The 20,674-nt window shown below is 38.2% G+C and overlaps 2 protein-coding genes across 3 annotated transcripts in view; one reads left to right on the top strand and one right to left on the bottom strand.

The window, feature by feature from the left end:
* LOC120623330 (ecdysone-induced protein 74EF) overlaps positions 1-20,674 on the top strand; it is a 284,125-nt gene that overhangs the window by 86,396 nt on the left and 177,055 nt on the right. The window lies entirely within an intron of this gene.
* The window catches only part of LOC120623331 (U7 snRNA-associated Sm-like protein LSm11), a 54,807-nt gene that overhangs the window by 30,917 nt on the left and 3,216 nt on the right, over positions 1-20,674 (bottom strand). The window contains exon 2 of the mRNA XM_039889298.1: positions 7,504-7,619. Within this exon, the coding sequence (XP_039745232.1) occupies positions 7,504-7,619 (116 nt within the window). The remainder of the gene's footprint in view (positions 1-7,503; positions 7,620-20,674) is intronic.

Below are 20,674 nucleotides of genomic sequence, written 5' to 3'. Positions count from 1 at the left end.
GAGAAACTCTGATCTGCTCCGAGACTTGCGACTCGGGTGCAGGTCAGAGCTAGGTTTAAAGAGCCTGATGACGCACTTCAACTATACACTGCTCGTACCGCCCACCCCATCTTGCCAAAATTAAACCGTTACGAATATTTTACAAAAACAATATAATGGAAAACAACATGCTTCACTCGTGAGCTATAATTAGCAACGGAACCTTGAGAAAAATCACGAATTTTCCTTAAGTCGCCTACAAACTGACCTGTTTTAGATTTGCTTTTATGTAACGGGTGCTGTGATAAGGTCATGTATATCGTATATCATCTTTAGTCATACAGATAGAGCTTATGAAAAGAATATTTTCTTTAATTTTAAATAGGTGTCAACAAAAATTACAAATTATACTAAATGTTATATGCCGCGACAGTTACATAGTGAAAACTATATTTTTGGTTTTCAGTATCCCACGTATTTCTTGTTCACGTTAAGTTCGATTTTCGAACCTATTAAAAATCCGTTACTAAACCTCTTAAGCCATAAATTAAAAAAAATATGCTTTCTTAGCCTACGTAATAATCAATCTATAATCTAAACAGACGTAAGGGCTATTCCCATTTTCATCAAGGCAAGATCTATTGGAGGGACACCTATAGCGATTTGGGTATTATTAAAAGGAACAAGGAAATTACCTATTTAAATTATATATTCTTTTTACTTGGCAACTACTTAAATATGCTGTAGTTTCTTCTTTTCTTAGCCTTTAGTTTCGACCAAATCGATTTTGTTTTTTCAAAAAAAAAATTGTTTGAATACTAAGGGTTGTTTGTGTGTTGCTGTCGGTACACACGTGCAGCACGCATGTTGCGTACGCAGTATTGGCAGTGCCGCGACAGGCGGCAGACGGCGGCGGCCTTCGGAGGCGAATGTGTTCCTCAACTTGGGACAAGCTTACGCATCTTACCAGCCGTGCATCAATAACTACCGATTACTCAAGAATTCACGCTGTCGTGGTTTTTTTTATATATTTATAAGCTTTTCCAGGAAAACGAACAGTACATTTACACACAAATGTAATATAGTTTTGTTATTAAATTAACCAAGTTAAAGTAAGTAGTTAGTTGCCACAACTTAGCCATACTTAGCGCACCATACTTTTATTTACTTTAGTACTGAACAGTCGTGAGTTGTACCGTCAAAAAAGACGTATATAGATAGCATGCCCGTTATATAGTGCAATCAAATAGAAGAAAGAGAATTATTAAGAATCTCCTCAAGTTAATCAGAATGTGGTGCAGCATATTTCTACGCAGTCCCAGTACATGATTTCAAATCCAGTAATAAGGTGCTGATTAGAAAGGCTAAAAATACTATTCAAATGATTTATCTAACCACGGTATACAGAAATACAGTAGGTCGACGCCTTTGATCTCGTGGTGAACTCCGATAACGTGTATTAAGCGTCGGGACGGTGTAAAGATGCTACGTAGGTCCCTCACTAATGTATTCCTTGTGAAAGTTTGGGATGCTCGCAATTATGGAGTCGCTTTCGAGTATCGAAAAACTATGAAGTTATAGTAAAGTGGACCTTATTCAATTCGTTGTAGAGTCACTGGCGAGAGTTTCAAGAAGTAGAGCTTTTCGAAACAAAGCTCATACTTATTTCTACGGCCAAGTAGCATAACTATGTTCCAGTCTCAAAGGCGTGGTTGACGGCCGAGTGGCGCAGCGACAATGCTTTCTGAGTCCAAGGCCGTGGGTTCGATTCCCACAACTGGAGAGTGTTTGTGTGATGAACAAGAATTTTTTTCAGTGTCTGGGTGTTTATCTGTATATTATAAGTATTTATGTGTATTATATTCATAAAAAATATTCATCAGCTATCTCAGTACCCATAACACAAGGTACGCTTACTTTGGGGCTAGATGGCGATGTGTGTACTGTCGTAGTACATTTATTTATTTATTTAACAGTGTTATTACAGGCGCACATGAGGCTTAACACCTACGCCTTAGGTAGATGGACACATGCGTAGAAAATGCGTAGAAACCATGTACTAATAATTTAGCCTCCTTACTATCAAAGCTTAAACCAGTATTATTTAAATATTGTTGACGTTTTGTTTCATGATTATAATCCTTGTTTTTAAGGGAATCAAGATCTATCCACCTTACTATCAACGCTTAAAGCAGTTATAGTTAACTAGTTTGACGGCCGATTGGCGCAGTTTGCAGCGACCTTGCTTTCTTAGCCGAAGGCCGTGGGTTCGATTCCCACAACTGGAAAATGTTTGTGTGATGAGCATGAATGTTTGCCAGTGTCTGGGTGTTTATATCTATATTCTAATTATTTATGTTTATTATTCATAAAGATATTCCATCAGTCATCTTAGTACCCATAACACAAGCTACATTTACTATGGGGCTAGGTGGCGATGTATGTATTGTCGTAGTATATTTACATTTATTTATTATTTATTTATTTTTAGTATTAGTTAAATATTATTGATGTTTTGTTTCGTAATTATAATCCTTATTTTTAAGGGCATCAAGTTAAGTATATGTGAACTGTTATTTTGAAATAATACTTTTTTAGGCGGTGGTAGTAATCTCCTAGGTCAGTTTTGCGTCCCGCGCTTTATGAGCGATTAATCTGTCTAGACCGCATCGTCGGACCTCTGTATGAATATCCTTACTGTGATCTAACAACATAAATTACAATACACTCGACGCGACGCTCTAAGCTGGACTTATGGCCGCGCAATGTAGGATATAGCTAATGGACTTAAATTTACGATTTCTCTGAAAACAGACTAGCGATGGAAACGGACTCCATGAAATAATAGCAGAGAGATGGCGGCAAATTCGGTATACGATTAGATTATTTACAATTTTTTTTCCAAAGCTTGTAGTTAAACGGACAGAACCCGGTCCCAGACAATATCCTAGATTCTTAAAAAAAAAATCTTTAAATATATATGCTGTCCTTAATAAATTATCTGTTCGTGTATGACATTCAATTATTTTGCCAGCTGTGTAGTTCCTGAAGTTTTTTAATCGAATATTAATTTAAAAAACACTGAACAATGTAGATATTTAGCGCGGTCTGCATTTATATTGAGATCTTGATAGAGAGCATGTGTAAAAAGAGTAGACAAACGGCAAAAACAGGGTAAAAGCATGCCGGATTTCTAAAGTGTTTAAATACACGTTACTATTTTTAACCTTAGCTAATAACTCAAAAATGCCTTCCATGAGCTCCCTTACTACAAAGGCGTCCATCGTGTTCCCTTTCTCTTTGTTTTATCTGTAACAGCGGACTTTCATCGACCATTCGCAAGTTGTATTGTAGTTGTCAGCGGTAAATCCAACTTATAAACCAATCTGAGAAAACTACGTAATCTGTGGCGAAAATTGATATAATTATAGCCGTAAACAAAACTTGTAGTAAAGGTGACGTGGAAAATATTACAACTTTGGAAGCAGTTAAAATAATAATGACATCGAAAAACAGTTACTTATTTCAAATCTTATATAACTACGTATAGTCTACTTTCATAACCATCAGCCTATTACGGGCCCACTACAAGGCACAGGTCTCCTTAGAATGAGATTAGGGTTTAGGCCGTAGTCCACCACGCTGGCCAAGGATTGTTAGACTTCACACGCCCTTGAGAACGTTATGGAGAACTCTCAGACATGCAGGTTTCCTCACGATGATTTTCCTTTACCGTTTAAAGCAAGTGATATTTAGATTGCTTAAATAAAAACGCACATAGCTCCGACACTGATTGCCGAACACTGATTGAACGCTGATAGCCTAGTGAGGCTATCACCGATTCTTTTTCTAGTTGAATAAGTCCTTGTAGCTGTTGTCCAACGACATAACATCTTCCCGACTGTTCTTTTTTAAAAATCACTTGGCAACAAATTATTTTTTGGGCTGAAAAGCATTCGGGAGTTTAGCCTTGGTCTGGGTGGAGGCTATCAGACCGGACCACTGGTCCCAAGGTCTTTTGTAGGAATTTAAACTCCTAAACTATAAATTCCTAATAGTCCTACCGAGATTCGCACCCGGAAACACCAGGGAGGACGTAAAAATTATACTAAACAACTTATTTGATAGGAATCTTTGATGTAATGCTCAAATTAAAATTCAAGGTAAACAGAGACGATGCGCACTTATACGTATATTTAAAAGTATTATAATATGTTAAAAGAAGGAAAACAAGGCCAACAGGACAATAAAGGAAGAAAAATGTATGTGAATCAGTGTACATTAATTAACCGTCTTTGAATAAGGAGGAGGTTCTCAATTCGACCGTATATATGCTTTTTTATGTTTGTTCGCGGATAACTTTGTCTTTTATGAACCGATTTTGATGATTCTTTTTCAATCATCATCAGCAGCCTATTAACTTCCCACAGCTGGGCACAGGCCCCGTCGCGCACAGAAGAAAGTTTAATTAAAGACCGACACGGGCAAAGTACCTACGCTCAGAGAACCTACGTACCTACACAGAGAAGTCTCAGAGGCAGTACATAACGTACCTCTACAGCCTGTGAAGTAATATTTCGGTTTTCATTTACATGTCGCGTTGTATAGTTATGTTATTTTCTCGGCCGACGGGCTCAATGGGCAGCGACCCTGTTTTCTGAGTCCTACCTAGGCCGTTCTAGGTTCGATTCCCACAACTGGAAAATGTTTGTGTGATTAACATGAGTACGTATATTATAAGTATTTATGTGTATTATGTTCATAAAAATATTTAACAGATATCTTAGTACCCATAACACAAGCCACGCTTACTTTTGGGCTAGATGGCATTGTGTTTATTGTCGTAGTATATTTATTTATTTAATTTCATCAGCCTATAACCTGCCACTGATTGGTACAGTCAGTCCTCATAGGAAAGAGGAACATAAGAGTCTGCTGGTCACGGGCCTACATTCACATAAGGAAGAGCGACTTAAAACTTCTATGCCTTAGAAGGTTTATTTCGTCTATCACCTCGGATCTGACTGATAAAGCAAACTAGTTCCATGTCGGAATTTGGAAACAGACGGTGACCAACCCGTGCTTCGCAGAGCACGTTAAGCCTTCGGTCCCGGTTGTAATGTAACATGTGATTACAGTAGTAGTACAGCTTCTAGGGATTCTAGTAGAAGTAGAGTTTTTTGTGACAAAGCTCGCCCGTGGCAGTACTACTCTGTTGGTGCCGTAAAGCAGTATTTTTGCTTTACTGTGTTTCAGGTTGAAGGGCATGTTTGCCGGTGTAATTTGGGCACATGAGGCCTAACACCTACGCCTCAGGTCGACGTTGCAGGACGTGTTCCTCGCATGACCCGCGAAGTGTTGCTCTGTTTAAAGGCGATGGTTTTCCACTAACCATCATGTGGGCCATCGGCTTGGTCCGTCAATTATTACTATAAAAAAATAAAGGCCGCCAACCCGCATTCAAGCAGTGTGGTGGGTCTAAGCTCTAAGCCGATCTTTCCTATAGGACATAAGTCCCAACAGTGGTTAAAACGCTAGTCACGATAATAAGGATGTCAAAGCTTCTGTTTCCGTACACATTCTTTGTTAGTAAATTGCAAGCGATGCAGACAAATTGCGTGCTGGCAATGCGCGTCGCCATTAATAGATGTCGCGCAACGCATCGGGTGACGCGGTCCGCACCAGACAAGGCTCTTCCTAGACGTCACTGACTCACTCCGCGATTCGGTACTACGCACGTATTATCATTAGGTAAATCTCGAATTTCATATTTTGACGATCTCCCCTTTTTTATATATAATGAGAAAATGCCTGACGCATGCCACTCCGTTGGGAGAATCGCAGTAATTATGCGGGATTTGCACCCACTAAAAACTTGCGTATTCACCACACTCTCGCCAAGGATTCGACCCCCCCATCGTAGTCGGTAGCCCGATCGCTATCGAATCCTCCAGAAAAGCGCGCGCTACACGGCATGCCACGAGCCACCTTCTCAGGCCTGCCATTTGCTGGGTGACGACCTCCTTGGCGCAGCGTGAGCGCTATGCCTTAAAGTGTGAGAAACCCAAGTTCGATTCCAGTACGGGACTTTATAATTTCTGAATTTACTCTTGTCTGGTCTGGTAGGTGACTTTAGCTAGTTACGTACCTACCCGACAAAGACTATGCGATTTAGTGTTTCGATACGATGTCGCGTAGAAACCGATCGGGTTATGGATTCAATATAACTGCCACAACCCCTTACAGGTTAGCCCGTTATCATCTTAGATTGTATCAAAGCTGTTATATAACCAGCAGGTTTTTATTTTGTAGTGGCATAAAAAAAAGCACTGTCTTAACTTACGGATCTGAAGAGTAGTTACTTGCTATGGGCCTCTTAAGAAGGCTGTGATAAGTGGAAGATGGATGCTAGGAGTCTACGTAATCAAATCAGAAATGAGGAGATCCTTAGAAGAACTAGAGATACCAACATAGCTCATCGAGTCGCAAAGCCGAAGTGGCAAATTTAAATCGTTTACTATATGCAACACTGTAAAATAGTTATAAAAAACCAGAATGCTTTTGGAGCCTTTTGCTTTTTTTAAAGTTTTAGGTTAATGAATGCAGCTACCACCATCATCTCACTGCAATGGAAGAATCCATATGTACGCACAAATGTACATTATCTTAGTCAACTTGAATAATGAAAAGCTGGAGATCCGTTTAAAGTACAGTATATACGAGTAGATGCGTATACGCGGCGCGTAATACGCGAGCGAAGCTTACACTTCTAATATCATTAAAATATGTTTTTATATGGCAATGCTTACCTTAAGTAATATTACATATTTACTAGCTGCACCCCGCGTCACCCGCGTTAATTTGATAAAAAAACCAACTAAAATATATAACATTACTTTCTCTGACAGTTTTTATAACCTTGCTCGATAAATCTAGACTATCTGACAGAAAAATATGTTTTCAATTCGAACCAATAGTTCTGAGATTAGCTTGTTCAACCAAACTCGGCTTTATAATATTAGTTTACCTCGTAATAGCTAGTTATACCGTACTGTCACTAGGTGGCGCTCTGTGGATTCTATATTAATCGTTACTTTCACGCGATCGAAAACGTATACGTAATTAAAAAATCTCGCAATAGACACTCCGAGTTTTACCAAATGCTTGTCTTCATAGCCACAGATTACATACGGCGATTCGCTGCAGCGGCATCATTCGTCCGACGAAACTGCTAACGGCTCCAGCCGAGTTCCGGGTTGGAACCACGCCAGATTGCACAAAGGATGCACCGACGCCTTTGTAGTTTTGGTGAACTGGTCTTGGTATATTAGAAATTTTAGTGGCGCTACTAAATTTTGACGACCTTCCTGGCACAGTGAGCGTCATGGTGTTAAGTCGGAGGTACCAGGTTCAATCCCCGAGGCAATTCGAAAATTTATAATTTCTGAATTTTCTCTGAGCAGGCTTTCGCCGTAGCTGGTAACCACCCTATAGACAAAGACGTGCCGCCTATCGGCACCTTACCTTTATTCTCAACCTCTGGTCCACGCAATCCTTCAATGCCCCGAGTGGCCCTTTCATGGACTCTATTCGCGTCAAAACATTCTTCACTTTTCGCACTTTCTTTACTGTCTCCAGGCCTGAGGAAGATACAAACATTATTATACCTCACTATATCTTTTGACCTCTGATATATTCAACGATACACAATATTTCTTAAATCTAAATAAATTTTTGCCCAAATACAAAAAAATTAAGTTATTTTTTTCATACAAGTTTGTCTGTGGTAGAGTGGTAGAGTCATACCATTGGTTGGGAAAGCAGATTGAAACTATAAAAAAACCCAAAGTCGATATATTTTGTACAAACTTTATGTCTTTCATGTGTCAATCAGCTTGTGTAACATAAATACATTATAGGTTAGGTTGTATTAGATTCGATGAGAGCCTAGTGACTAGCCCTTCAGCCTCTCTTTAGAGGGATCGAGTTCGATACCGAACACGCACCTCTAACTTTTCGGAGATATGTGCGTTTTAAGAAATTAAATAGCACTTGCTTTTACGTTCAATGAAATCATCGTGAGGAGACCTTCATGCCTGAGATTTCTCCTGGTTCTTATAGGCTTGTGAAGTATACAAATCTTCGCTTGGCCAGCTAGGCGGACTACTGCCTAAACCCATCTCATTTTGAGATTGAGACTCGTGTCCTATAGTGAACCAGTAGCAATTCGAAATAAATACAGTCAGATATATAAAAAAATAGTAGCATGTCTTGTGAAGTCAAATGAAGACGGAGCCGATTGCTTCTAAGACACTTTGACGTTAAGAACGTTATGAACTGTAAAGACACATATATATTGTATGCAGATAGATCCAAAATTATCTTCGAGATCATGTTGTTAAAGCGTACACCCTACAAAGGATTTCTGCGTTTGATGCAGACAACACGCCGATATCGCAAACTATACCTATTTAAGCCTCCATTCGAACTTCCAGCCGCACTTGCTAATTAAATTTAAACGCTATACGAAGCTAGTTTCACATAACTCGCGTATGGTAAATGTATGTATTTAAAGGCAATTGATCGTGCACCTTTACCATATCGCACGATAGAAAGTGGCGAGTTAATCGGTAGAAGAAACCTAACTTTTCTTACATGTTTTGTAAACAATGGTTATATCGAAGCATATCTTAAAGGTTCGCAATGTACTTAATAGGTAAAGTTTTAACACTTGTTGCGAAACAGCCAGTTTACGAATATTGTTATCGCCATCGTCTCACTATCGTGTACTTCTCACTTTAGGTAAATGTACGCATCAAAAGTAACACAAGATAACTTGTTTTTAAAAAAAAAGGTATTTGTACTTATGTACATGCGTTAGAAGTTATACTTCTTTAGCGTAACAAGATAAAGAAATCTTTTCAAAAATTTTATCTTCCGCCTTATTTTACATTTGTAGAAAAAACGACACTAACAATAGAAGAATGCATTGAAAAAGGTAGTAATACAGTTTATTTCAATATCACAAATAATTACGTGAATACAGTTGTCAGTTCTCACGCAATCATACTAGTAGATGTCCTTACTTTTCCTTCTCGCTTTTTGTGGCGGTGTGCTCGCTCATCGTAAAAATTTACTCTCATAATTTTTTTCTAACGCGCCAAAAGAAGTATAACTTCAAAAATGGCAAGTTAAATAAACAGTCCCTGATCAAATGACCTAACAGTACCTACTTAGTACTTACCCATGTAGTCAACACTCAAGTTAGCTGCTAGAACTGACCTATGATAATACAATATATTTATATGGACACACAATACCAGGAATGTACAAGGAAATATATAGACAAGCGCGTTGACATTAGCATATTTCATAGTACGTATAGGCAGTTTAAATACCTTAAGATATAATATGTAACATGAAGTTGTTGCTATAATAACTAATTTTATTGTATGTAATTGATTTTGCTTTGTCATAACTAATGCCTTGTTGGTAAAGTTGTTGGCATGGTAGACAACGGGTCGGGAGGAACTGGGTTAGATTTCAGTGTCGAGCCAAGAATTTATTTTTGTATTAAGTAAGTTTTTTCTGTTAACAAATCTCAGTACGGGGTTGGAACATAAGTGGTGTCTTGGAAATGACGTCAAGTCAGAAGTCGCCACGTCCGTTTTTGATCTCCGGTAACCACAATGACAACTATTCTTCGTGTTTAATCCTTACTAATGTTAAAAATAAGAAGGTGTGTTTGTTTGTTGGCCCTTTCTTCACGCCCAAATTAGGCAAACGATCATTGATTTTCACCATTGAGTTTGTTGAACGGTCGCTAGGTCGATAGGGTACTTTGTTTCCCGGGGACATAAACGGTTCGCACGGGATTTGTAAAATACCGTACTAGCCGTATAAGCCAGTAGCCAGTAAAGTACATTTTCCAAGACCCCACACCCAGCAGTGGACGTCCATGGGTTGATACGAAGAAAATCAATCATATCACATATAGAACGCGACGCGGACAGGGTTTAAACGGACCGATAAACGCGATGTACCCTCGTACATCGCATTGTATATTTATTAGTGTTTCCACAGGTGCGTTTTACATTACTCCGACACCGGAGAGCAACGACTTGTGCGAAATACGTCAACCTCTGCCCCATTAAGCATTACCGTAGTCTAACTATCGTACAGTTGGGCGATAAATGTACCTACTCCTCGCGGATTCACTTACATTCCACGCAAGATAATTATATTGTTAGAAAAGAGCAATTGCTGTATTTTTTCCGCTTCTTTACTTTTGTTCTACCTTTCGAAATGTCTATCTTGGTTAAAGAATCTACAAAGCATGGCGTCTAGTGACTTCTGATATTTATTTGTGTTTGTCTAGTGAAAGGTCAGGTAGGTATACTTACCGCCCATCTTACCACCAATCTTATTAGCGGTCCCATACTTGCAATCGTAGGAACAAGAAAATAAATTGTACACTTACATACAGAAACATTCAACCTTGTGAAGTTATAATTTCTTCAGGTTCTTCAAGTATCTAATCCTAATGCGTAAGCGCAGAAGGCGCAGTTACCAACAACTTCTGTCTTTTTTAGTGAACCGCTGCTGTAAGTAGGTATATTTGAGAAACTCAGAAGGACGGCCCAATTTCCTGGGAATTACTAAATAAATAATAATATTTGTATTAAATTACATTCCTAGAATTAAATAAAAATAGCAAACATGAATCCCGAACCACCATAATAGTACCTATGCGAATTAATGTCGGCGACGACGTTTGGCAGCCATTCGCGATCTGAGACGCTGTCGAACTCGATGATTGCTAAACCGTGGCGAGCGAGCGCGTAACTCTGTAGTTAAATACATATGTACAAAAGTTTGGAAAACAAAAGTGATTCAAAACATATGTTTGAGTGTGAAGTCAAAAAAATATCGAAGCGAACTGTTTATTACACAGCTTTTGTTGTTTTACAAATGCCTTCGAAAAAAAATCCGTAATACAAAAATATTCAACCAAAGGAAACGAACTTTTAACTTGGGACCTAATCAAGAGTTTTCCTAATGGATTAAAATCTGTGAGAATTAATAGGCTCAAGATGAACATAATTGTTTATTTATTGTATGTTACCTGCGACTTCATCCCCCTATAATTTGTAATCCCCTTTCCAAACCTACCTTTTATATTTTGGAAATATTTACTTATAGTTTATTTTAATTACCTCAGCTATACTACTTCTTCCCTGTTGAACTCGCGTCAAAATCGGTCAAGTTAATCCAGAGATTGGCAGGAACAGATAGAAAGAGAGTTTTATTATTTTTGTACCGTAGTATGCAACCAGGTTGCCTCTTAAATGTTTTCACAATGTGTGATGGCGATAACCAAAAGAAAACTCTGCTTAGTTTGTTGTGGGCTTCTTCTGAGACCCTCGTAGCTATAGTTTTAAGTTTCTCGTTATAGTTTTACTCATTGCTATGCACACATTTTGTATGTAATCAACGCATCAAAAGTGCCATCTATGTGCATATTTGAAATATTTGACTTTGAGTTTGTATATTAAGAATTTAGTAATAAACTTTACAAACATACACTTTAATTTCATTCATTTCTATAGATGAATAAGTCTGCTTTATTACTAAACTTAGGTTATTGAGGGTTATTGATATCAAACTGTGTCAACTATACAAAATTGCATACCCGTACATACTGCCAAACGCGTTCATTGATTCATACGGTCAAAGATCCCGCCGGACCAAACCAACGTCTCTCGTTACGATGAAAACATTTACGATACAATCGATACACGTTATGAATTCCAAGCAAAATATTTATTAAATAAACAAAACCCCAAAATATATAATGCATAAAAGTCTTGATTACAATTAAATTAAACTGAAGGGTTATTTGTTAGCCGGATTCTTCGATAGAGTATCAAATTTTCATTACTTATCAAGTGATGCCGTTATTGCAAAATAAATTATAGCCGTGTGGTGAAGGCAGATCAGAATACAGTTGTCACCACTCCTCATATTCCCGAGGGTGTCGTAAGAGCTGACAAGAATAAAAAGGATAACGGGTAGCAGTGTCTGTGCCAGTACCACTATTAAAGGTGATTGCGGCCAAACCCTCCCCATAGGAGAGTCCTTACTCCAGCAGTGGAATGTTGTTGGCTACTGATTAAATCATATCATATCAACAAACTAAATAAATATCGAGTCGAGTTACGTCGAAAATATATATTACCAAACCTAAAATTTGAACACTATTACTAATCTTAACAATACACACAATTACAAAAGTCATTCAACTGTAAGTTGTCGTCAATACAAAATAACTCCTAAAGTGAGGTACAAAGTAAATAAAACTGAACTATAGTAGAGTCGGGGTTAATAAAACCTGATAATCTATTTTTTGTCCGTAAAATTCACAACAATACCATTGTCAGTCAAGTCACAAGTGTCATCAATGCAAAATAACTCAAACTACGTAACAAAGTAATAAATCTGTGCACTCTCGTGCCGAGGTACCAGGGCGGCATGGCTCGCGAGCGGTCGCCGATCGCGAATTACTTTCACTCGACTATCCCCGGGCGGTGACCGCGCGCGGGGTCGCCGACCGCGGTCGAGCGCGGGAAACGCCGCCATCATGCCATTCAGAAAAGCGCGCCATGTTTACACAGATGTGCGCCTGCGCCGAAACGTGGCCCGACTCGTTGCATCACTTCCGTTTGCGTTCCATTTCGTACTCGTTACGCGTACGTAACACGTGCCGATTGCCGATTTATTTGTTATCTGTATTAATTGATAGATTGTACCAACAAACGGACATTGGTTTTCGAGCAAACCGTTTTACGGACTGACTGAGTTGATGTCCGATATATTAGTATATTTCTTTTATTATTTAAGAAATAATTGTAGTTATGATCATGTTAGCGTAACAACAAACGTACATTGTTGTTCAACCAAATCATTTTATTAACTGACTAGTTGAGTTGATATCATTTAGATATTTCTTGTTTAAAATAAATTATTTTTTTAATTAATGTATAATTGTTCTAACAAACGGATATTGTCATGTTTTAAACAATCAGGATATACTACTTCCTTATATATATTTTTAATTAAAAATCGAAGTAATTAAGTACCTCTCGTATTTTGATTAATATTAATTGGTCCCACTTGTCTGTGTGCTGTGTATTGCCATATTTATTTAGAACTACATTTCTCCCAAACTTTTTCCGCAGTGATTTGTTTCTTACAAGTAACCTATATCATTAGTCTATGGTTAGTCTAAACATCGTTTATCATCTACAACTTTAATTTAAAAACAGTTGTCTAGCATTAAGCTTGGAGGTGTAAAACTATAAAGCAATATCGGATTCGCTTTCTACAGAGTACCTCGCGGTTATGCAATAGAGAAAATTTCCCAACAGCGATTTTTAACTGCATGTCATGGATACTCGCATTTCTCTTAAACACGTAAATTTATCTGTGTATCCCTAACCTACTGTACTTTGAGTAACGCAATGAAGTAACACAGATAAATATAACTGCGATAAAGATGGCGCATCGGCGCACGCGCAGACGTCGCCTAGCCGGCGGTAGTATATAAACTTACCGTTTTATTTTTATCTAAAATGCTTTATGTCATATAATATGCTAACGAACTTTAATCTGTAACGTTTAATACTGTAGGAATAATTTATTTAACTGTAGGTGGGATCGATGAATAATTGAAAGTGTTTTAGTTTAAGAGTTAAAGTAATTTTTGCTGACTTTTGTGTGGCGGTTTTTTTTTCTTTAATCCTCATGCTTACTAATCATATAAATGCGAAAGTTTGTTTGATTTTTGTCCTTCCTTAACGCTCTAACTAACCTACCAGTCAACTTGATATTTGACTTAGAGTTAGTCTGAAGGAGAGTAACATAGCTTATAGCTCTTATCCCAGACAAACAAACAGTTCCCACGGGATTTATAAAAAACGTTAATAAACGCGGACAACAGCTAATAAACACATATTTTACAAATCACCTATCTAATCTACCTAAAGACACCAGTTATTTATCCATCCTGAGGTTCCAGTTTAGGTTACACAGACTGTGCCTAAGGAATGGTAGTCAGTATCTTTTTTATATGATGCCACAGTGGTACAGATACTACTAAGACGAATCTCAATAACACCTTACCTTCGAAAATCGTTACCTACTCCTTGCCGCTTTCTTAGTTGTAAAATCTGATGTTCATCAGAACTGTTAAGCGGGCCTACTTTTGAAACCTCCCTACTAATATTATAAATGTCAATGTAACTTTGTTTGTTACGCTTTCACGCAAAAACTACTTAAACGATCCTCATGAAACTTTGTACACATATTCTTGGAAGTGTTAGGAGTAATTTAGGATACTTTTTATCCCAACATTAAGCTCGGTTCCTTTGAGAGAGGGGATGAAAGTGTTTGACGATTTTATACCATAACTCCGACAAATTATAACCGATTTAAATAATTATTTTGTAATATAGAAGTTATAATATGTATTTGAGTTTGCCCAAACTTTGTGTAGATCTGATGAATGTGGTTGGAGATAGAGGACAGAACTCCTCAGCAGACAGCAGCAAACCCCTTATTTAAGGCTTAGCGATACTGAATACTTTAATTTTTTTTGGAACTACAACTAAATTGAATGCCCCATCAAAAAACAAAATCAAACGCAGACGAAGTCGCGGGCAATAGCTAGTAGCTTGTATTTTAAGTATTTCACTATTCAAATTCAAGTTTCAAGATTAAATATTATTCTAACACAAAAACATATACATGGCTAGATGTCGAAAAAAATACCTCATGGATTAGTTTTTATAATGAACACTACGCCGGCGAATCTGGAGAGTGTCAATGACCGATGCTCCCTGGAGCACCGGGTGTCGTGCAAGCCAGCCCGCAGAGCTAGGGCGCGAGGGTTGCCAACGGCATTTCATAACTAAATAATGAACATAAAGACAAACTATCCGCTGTATATATATGATCGGTTTAACCTTCGAACCGATATTGATAAAATAAATTTGGCACACTAGCACTTGTGTAGCACTTAAGGGATGAAACGGCGGTTGAAATATTGTATGAAACTCATATTTTTTTAGAAGCGAAGGCATTTTTGTTTTTAATAAAATAGGTACCTTTGAAACTTTTTTTTACAATTTATATATATATATCGAGGTGCGTCCTCGTTTTCAAACTCTGCCCCCGAAAGTTAAGCCAAAGTCCTAACCACTGGGTTATATATATATCGTGTTCTAATATTAAGTAATATAATAAAATACTGAATCCCCTGCACAATATGTGACAGCCCTCGCGTCCCACTCATGTGGAAAGCGGTTATGCAACATGCTCACGCGAAAGTCTTCTAACACCGGAGACGATGCTGCTCGTAACTCGATGATATGTTGGGTTCACGCTCCGATGATGGGGCGCATTTTCTGAAGTCGAATCTCTCTTGGAGTTAGATTCAGGTGTTTCCTAACTAAGAGCCCTGTCTCATATATACATGCATATATCTTAAACTAGCTGTTGTCCACACATACATACAACATTTCAAGCAAATGATCAAGCAAATAAATATTATTTCTATTACAATTTCTATTTCCCGCGTGCTTCGTCGGCGTTTATAACGGGTTTTTACATATCCCGTGGGAAACTTATGTGTTCCTAAAAAAAGTAGCCTATGTTTCTCTCCTTCTTTGAACTAACTCTATGGCAAAAATCAAGTAGATTGGTTGCTTAGTTAGGGCAAAAAATATTTTATTATTAAGGATAAGGATTAAGGACGGCATTTAGAGCGTTGTTTAACGCATTAATGAGGAATATCCCTTACACGCCGAGTTTATAAATCCTTCTCTCTCGATAGAGTGGGATATGAAGCTAAGACGTATTATTCGTTTAGGTAATGGACACTATAATCTCAATCTATGTGCACGCTGCTAAATGCTAAGTGTTCTTCTGTGGAGATTCCAATTAATGTCCAGCGACTCGCTGAAATTTGCTTGATATCGTCTGCTCACATGATCAGGACACCTTTTGGGGGGCTTTCAGAGTCAGCATTCCGGCATTGCTACTTAAGCTTTGCAATTCTTTGAGAGGCTTTGAGAATACTACTACTACTACTTTTATTCTCATAATATAAGACGTAAAATAGGGTAATCATGGCAAGACCCACTTACACCGCTAGCTTAAACTAAAACTCTTTCGGAAAACGTTAAGATAAATAAACTATGGCTTGGCTATTCGAGCAACCGCACCACACTCTTGTGCGGACTACAATTCTACTACAATGAATAGAACGGTAGTTGTAATTAACATGGAAGATAGCAATCTGTTTTACATCAAAAACCGGTGTTCAGAGTACAGTTTATAACATAACTATAAATCGTAACGCAATATCGATTGTGGTTTCGATTTCGATACCCGAGATCGATCCAATCTAGCATCTAAATTCTAAATCAATAAACAATTGAATAAAGCTATCTCTAGTGCGTGTAACGCTGCGTTGGTAGATACGTTATTCTCCTACGTTTCCGTATTGAAAAGCAGTTTTCACTATACACGATACATTTTACGATATAATAATACGATATCGGTGACAAATTTTGGTTCAATTTGGGTGCTCGTAAAATAATTTTACCTGTCATGTTTAGTCATATTCTGAGTTAGCAATTTTTTTTATTGAGTCACAGTCTTGAAGATTGCCCAACTTAGTGTAGATACCCTGATTTGACATGGAACAAACATAGGTATTATTTTGTGTTTAATAAACAGTAGTAGCACATGACAATAGTTATTTTGTAATCATTTGCCAATATAATGTTAACACTCAGCCCAAATTTCAGATATCGTAAAATTGTGATAAACGACTAAGACACCGGGAGGTATCTTTGGATCGCTCGAGTCCACGTAGAACTGAAGTGTATCGAAAAAACCCACCAACTCAATGTCATGAACATCGGTTTTTAATCAAATTTGTTCAGATCTTAATCAAGTTTTATAAAATTTTAGTTATCTAAAGTATAATTATTTACCCACTTTATAAATTTACTGTAACAATAGGTTACTTTCCTTGCTATAGACACGTCATATTCTCGGATAATTCCCTGCAATTTAAAACTCGACATTGCCATCACCTTTATATATACACTTATAGCTGCTATACTGAACATATATTTTATAGATGCCAACACAATTTAAAATCGATTAGAGTATAGGAGAAATCGTGTTAAATCTTGCCCATAGATATCGGATCGCATAGTGTTAAAACAGTGCAAAGCGCTATTGATACGCTAATTAAACAATGATAAAATCTAGTAACCAGTTCGATATAGGAGTCCTATTGCACAGTCGGGCATCTCGCAAGCCTCCAGCCAACACAACACAGCTGTGCTTTGTGAATGCGGTTTAACTTTCCCGAGCCATTTTCGTCAAATGGCGGGAAAATATGTTAGGCATAATTGGCAGTTAAGGTATGATCACGCAATCGCATGTTAGCCCTACATAAATTTCAAGTATACATAATGCTTTATTGTTTACAATAATTATTATTTACAATATTTATATTTATGCTATACTAGCTTATGCCCGTGGTTTCGGTCGCTTTAATGTGGAGTTTTATCAATCCATTCTGGTTGCCGTTTCCTTTTCCTGGATGAAAATCCTTTTGTCCCTTTCAGAACTCCTGACCACGTGTATACTAAATTTAATCTTGATCGGTTGAGTAGTTGTAAGCGTAAACAACCTTATATTCACATAATAATAGTTAGGACTAACTGATACCCGGGACTTTTTCCGGGTTCTTCATTTTTCTTTTAGTTAGGTAAGTAGTCGTTCCGGACATAAGGTGGGGGTAAAAAGGGTATAGAACGCGACACATTTGGCGAATTTTTCACTTAACAATTATTCATTGTAAAGTCAACATCTCCTGAGGATGCTCCGGTTACGGAGCGGAACGTGCGTAGAGGGTACATTGTCAAAGATCTGTTTGTGTGTAGTATTAAGATTGAAGAAATTAAAAATTACACCATACCGATTCTCCCACTTTTCGCAGAGTTAATGGCGTTACTTTGCGGAGAATTCAGCAAAGTAGCACCTGCTTCTATCCAATATGAATCTATTTAGTTTTTTTGAAGAACCAAGGAGATGGCCCAACTGATTGTTTATGGAAAACCGACGCCTATAAACAGAGATATCCTTAGCAGGGCATGCATGGAACACGTCCTGCAATACGCCAACGTGTGTCCGTCATCCTGAGGCGTATGTGTTAAACCTTCTGTGCCTGTAATTACACCGGCAACTGTGACGAGCTCTATCACATAAAGCTCTACTACTCAGTTTTTACAGGTGATAGATGGAACAAACAGGCTGACAACAGTGGCGTGCACTTCGTACATGCACAAAAGTACTGCCTACCCTAAAAATTTTGTATAACTCATAAATGCGAAGGATTTTCCCATTTTATGGCATCTCTCTTCTTTATGCATACCCTGGTCCAAAACCCTGCGCAAGCCAATAGCTTTCACTTCGGTATAATACAAGTATTTTTTGTATCGGGGGTGAAAAACAAAGTCAAAGCCCGGGGCCATGACGAGGCATATCAACAATGGCAACCGCCATTTGCATAGCGCCCGTGACCCGCCCCTGCGGCCTTGCCACCTCACGTTCATAAAACGCCTCTTTTTATTTTATTTACACCGTTGTTGGTTTATTTTTATCGCACTGAGTTAACTGCTAGTCAGATTGACCGCTACAGCGTCTGAGAATCTGGCGGCGAAAGCTAGCTTTAGTTTTAGGCTTACGAATGTAGTTATCGCTATCTTCTCGGTACCAAGTACGCAGAACATTGTTTAGAACTGCAAATGAAAGTTTTTAGCGGGATTTACTTATCAGAATATGTTCGCGGAGAGCCAACAGTAAAACAAAAAAAATTGTGTTAAAACCACAATGTCTCGAAATGTGTGTGTGGAAAAAAAAGTCATGAAAATGTTTATTTTAGTCTTCCATTTTCAGCACATGGACGGAAAATAATGTTCAGAATGATGAAATTTCTGCATGTTCCTTAAAAATATTTAATATAGTAGTTTTAGTTGCGTCAGTTTGTAAAAAATCAACTCGAACAAAAATCACGAACAGGCGTTCAAGGCAGGCGTGTCTGCAAACAAGAGTATCGTAAATGGCCTCAGGTCACCTGGGAATTGCAGAGCTGATTGTCGGCACGTAGGCAAATATTGAAACGCTTTTTTCTTACTATAAGTGAGCCGTTGACTGCAATCAGCATTTCTATGTCAGTATAACCACGGCCGCATCCTCCCACCAGACCAGACCAGAAAAAAATCAGAAGTTATAAAATGCATTGAGCGGTGATCGAACCCGGAACCTCCCACTTCTATGGTCACTGCGCCTATATCGTTAAGTCACTTAACACGGACGATGGAGATAGCTATGCTCGGAGTATCTCTACATGAAATAAAAAAAGAGGAAAGTCATAGACGACCGTGATTCCGTCTTAGCACAACGATTTTCAAAGCTGAAGTGGCAATAGGCGGGGTTCCTTAAAGACCGTGGACCACGTACGTATTAAAATGTGGGCTTAAAATTCCGCCTACCTTTGACTAAAAAAAAGTGTATCAATTTAGCTCAAGGATACCTTAACACGATATGCTAAATAAAACTCAAGCTGTCAATAAAATCACAACCGCCGAGATCAACGCCGAAATGTAATTAAAGTCCGCAATTAACTAGCCAAATGCCTTCGCAGATTAATGAATAAAATACACAGTCGCAGACGGAATATATAGGTATATGTTCCGTCGTAAAACTAGACCTTGCATGCATAAACATAAGTAATTAATTCAATTCTCTAATTATTCCGACGTGATGAAGTGTTTGAATAATCTGTGTGAGGTGGTGTTTAAAAGAAACATCGTGGTGAGTCCGATCGACTGCGGCAAAAATAAAAATAACTGAATATTCAACTCTCGGACAGACAGCGAAGGTTAAGTTATTACGAAGCCTTCGAGAGAGTGCCAATAGAGCACCGATGGCACTCTTCACGAGTAGTAGTAGAGCTATTTGTGACAGAGCTCGTTCGGGAACGTACTAACGCCATGCTTATTTCTGTTGTGATCTGTTATGGAGGGCGTGGTTGCCGGTGCGTTTACAGTTACGTGAGGCTTAACACCGACGAACGTAGAACGTGTTCCTTGCATGACTTGCTCTGTTTCTAAGCGATCGTGTCTCTGTTACCACCAGATGGGCCACCTGCTTGGTCGGACAGTTATTACCATTTTTTTAAAAAAAGCAGAATCCTTAAAACAGGGAAATTATTTTGATTAAGTTATTTGGACAAGGAACTCTTTAAATCTTTGCCAAAGTTTTGCCACTGTCAACCGTGTTGCTAAGACATCAAACGAGTCGCTGGCAGCCGCTAGAAACAAGAGACCCAGGACCGTGGATTTCGGAACTCCCTCCAAAAGGCATATTTCCAGTAATAGTTCGTAGAGGACTCCAATCGCTTGAAGCTATGACGATGAACCGTATTGCATAAAACCAAATGAAACAGTAACACTAAAAATGTCTCCGTAATAAGAGAAATCGTAGGTAAAAACCCGGAGAAATCTGCTGTTGACTTCCATAGTGTTTATATTATCGCGCGAACTGAGGTGGA

Source organism: Pararge aegeria, chromosome 4 (genome assembly GCF_905163445.1).
Source record: "Pararge aegeria chromosome 4, ilParAegt1.1, whole genome shotgun sequence".
Classification (NCBI taxonomy): Eukaryota; Metazoa; Arthropoda; class Insecta; order Lepidoptera; family Nymphalidae; genus Pararge; species Pararge aegeria.
The sequence above is the reverse complement of the archived record's forward strand: the minus strand, read 5'-3'. Positions and strand labels throughout refer to the sequence as shown.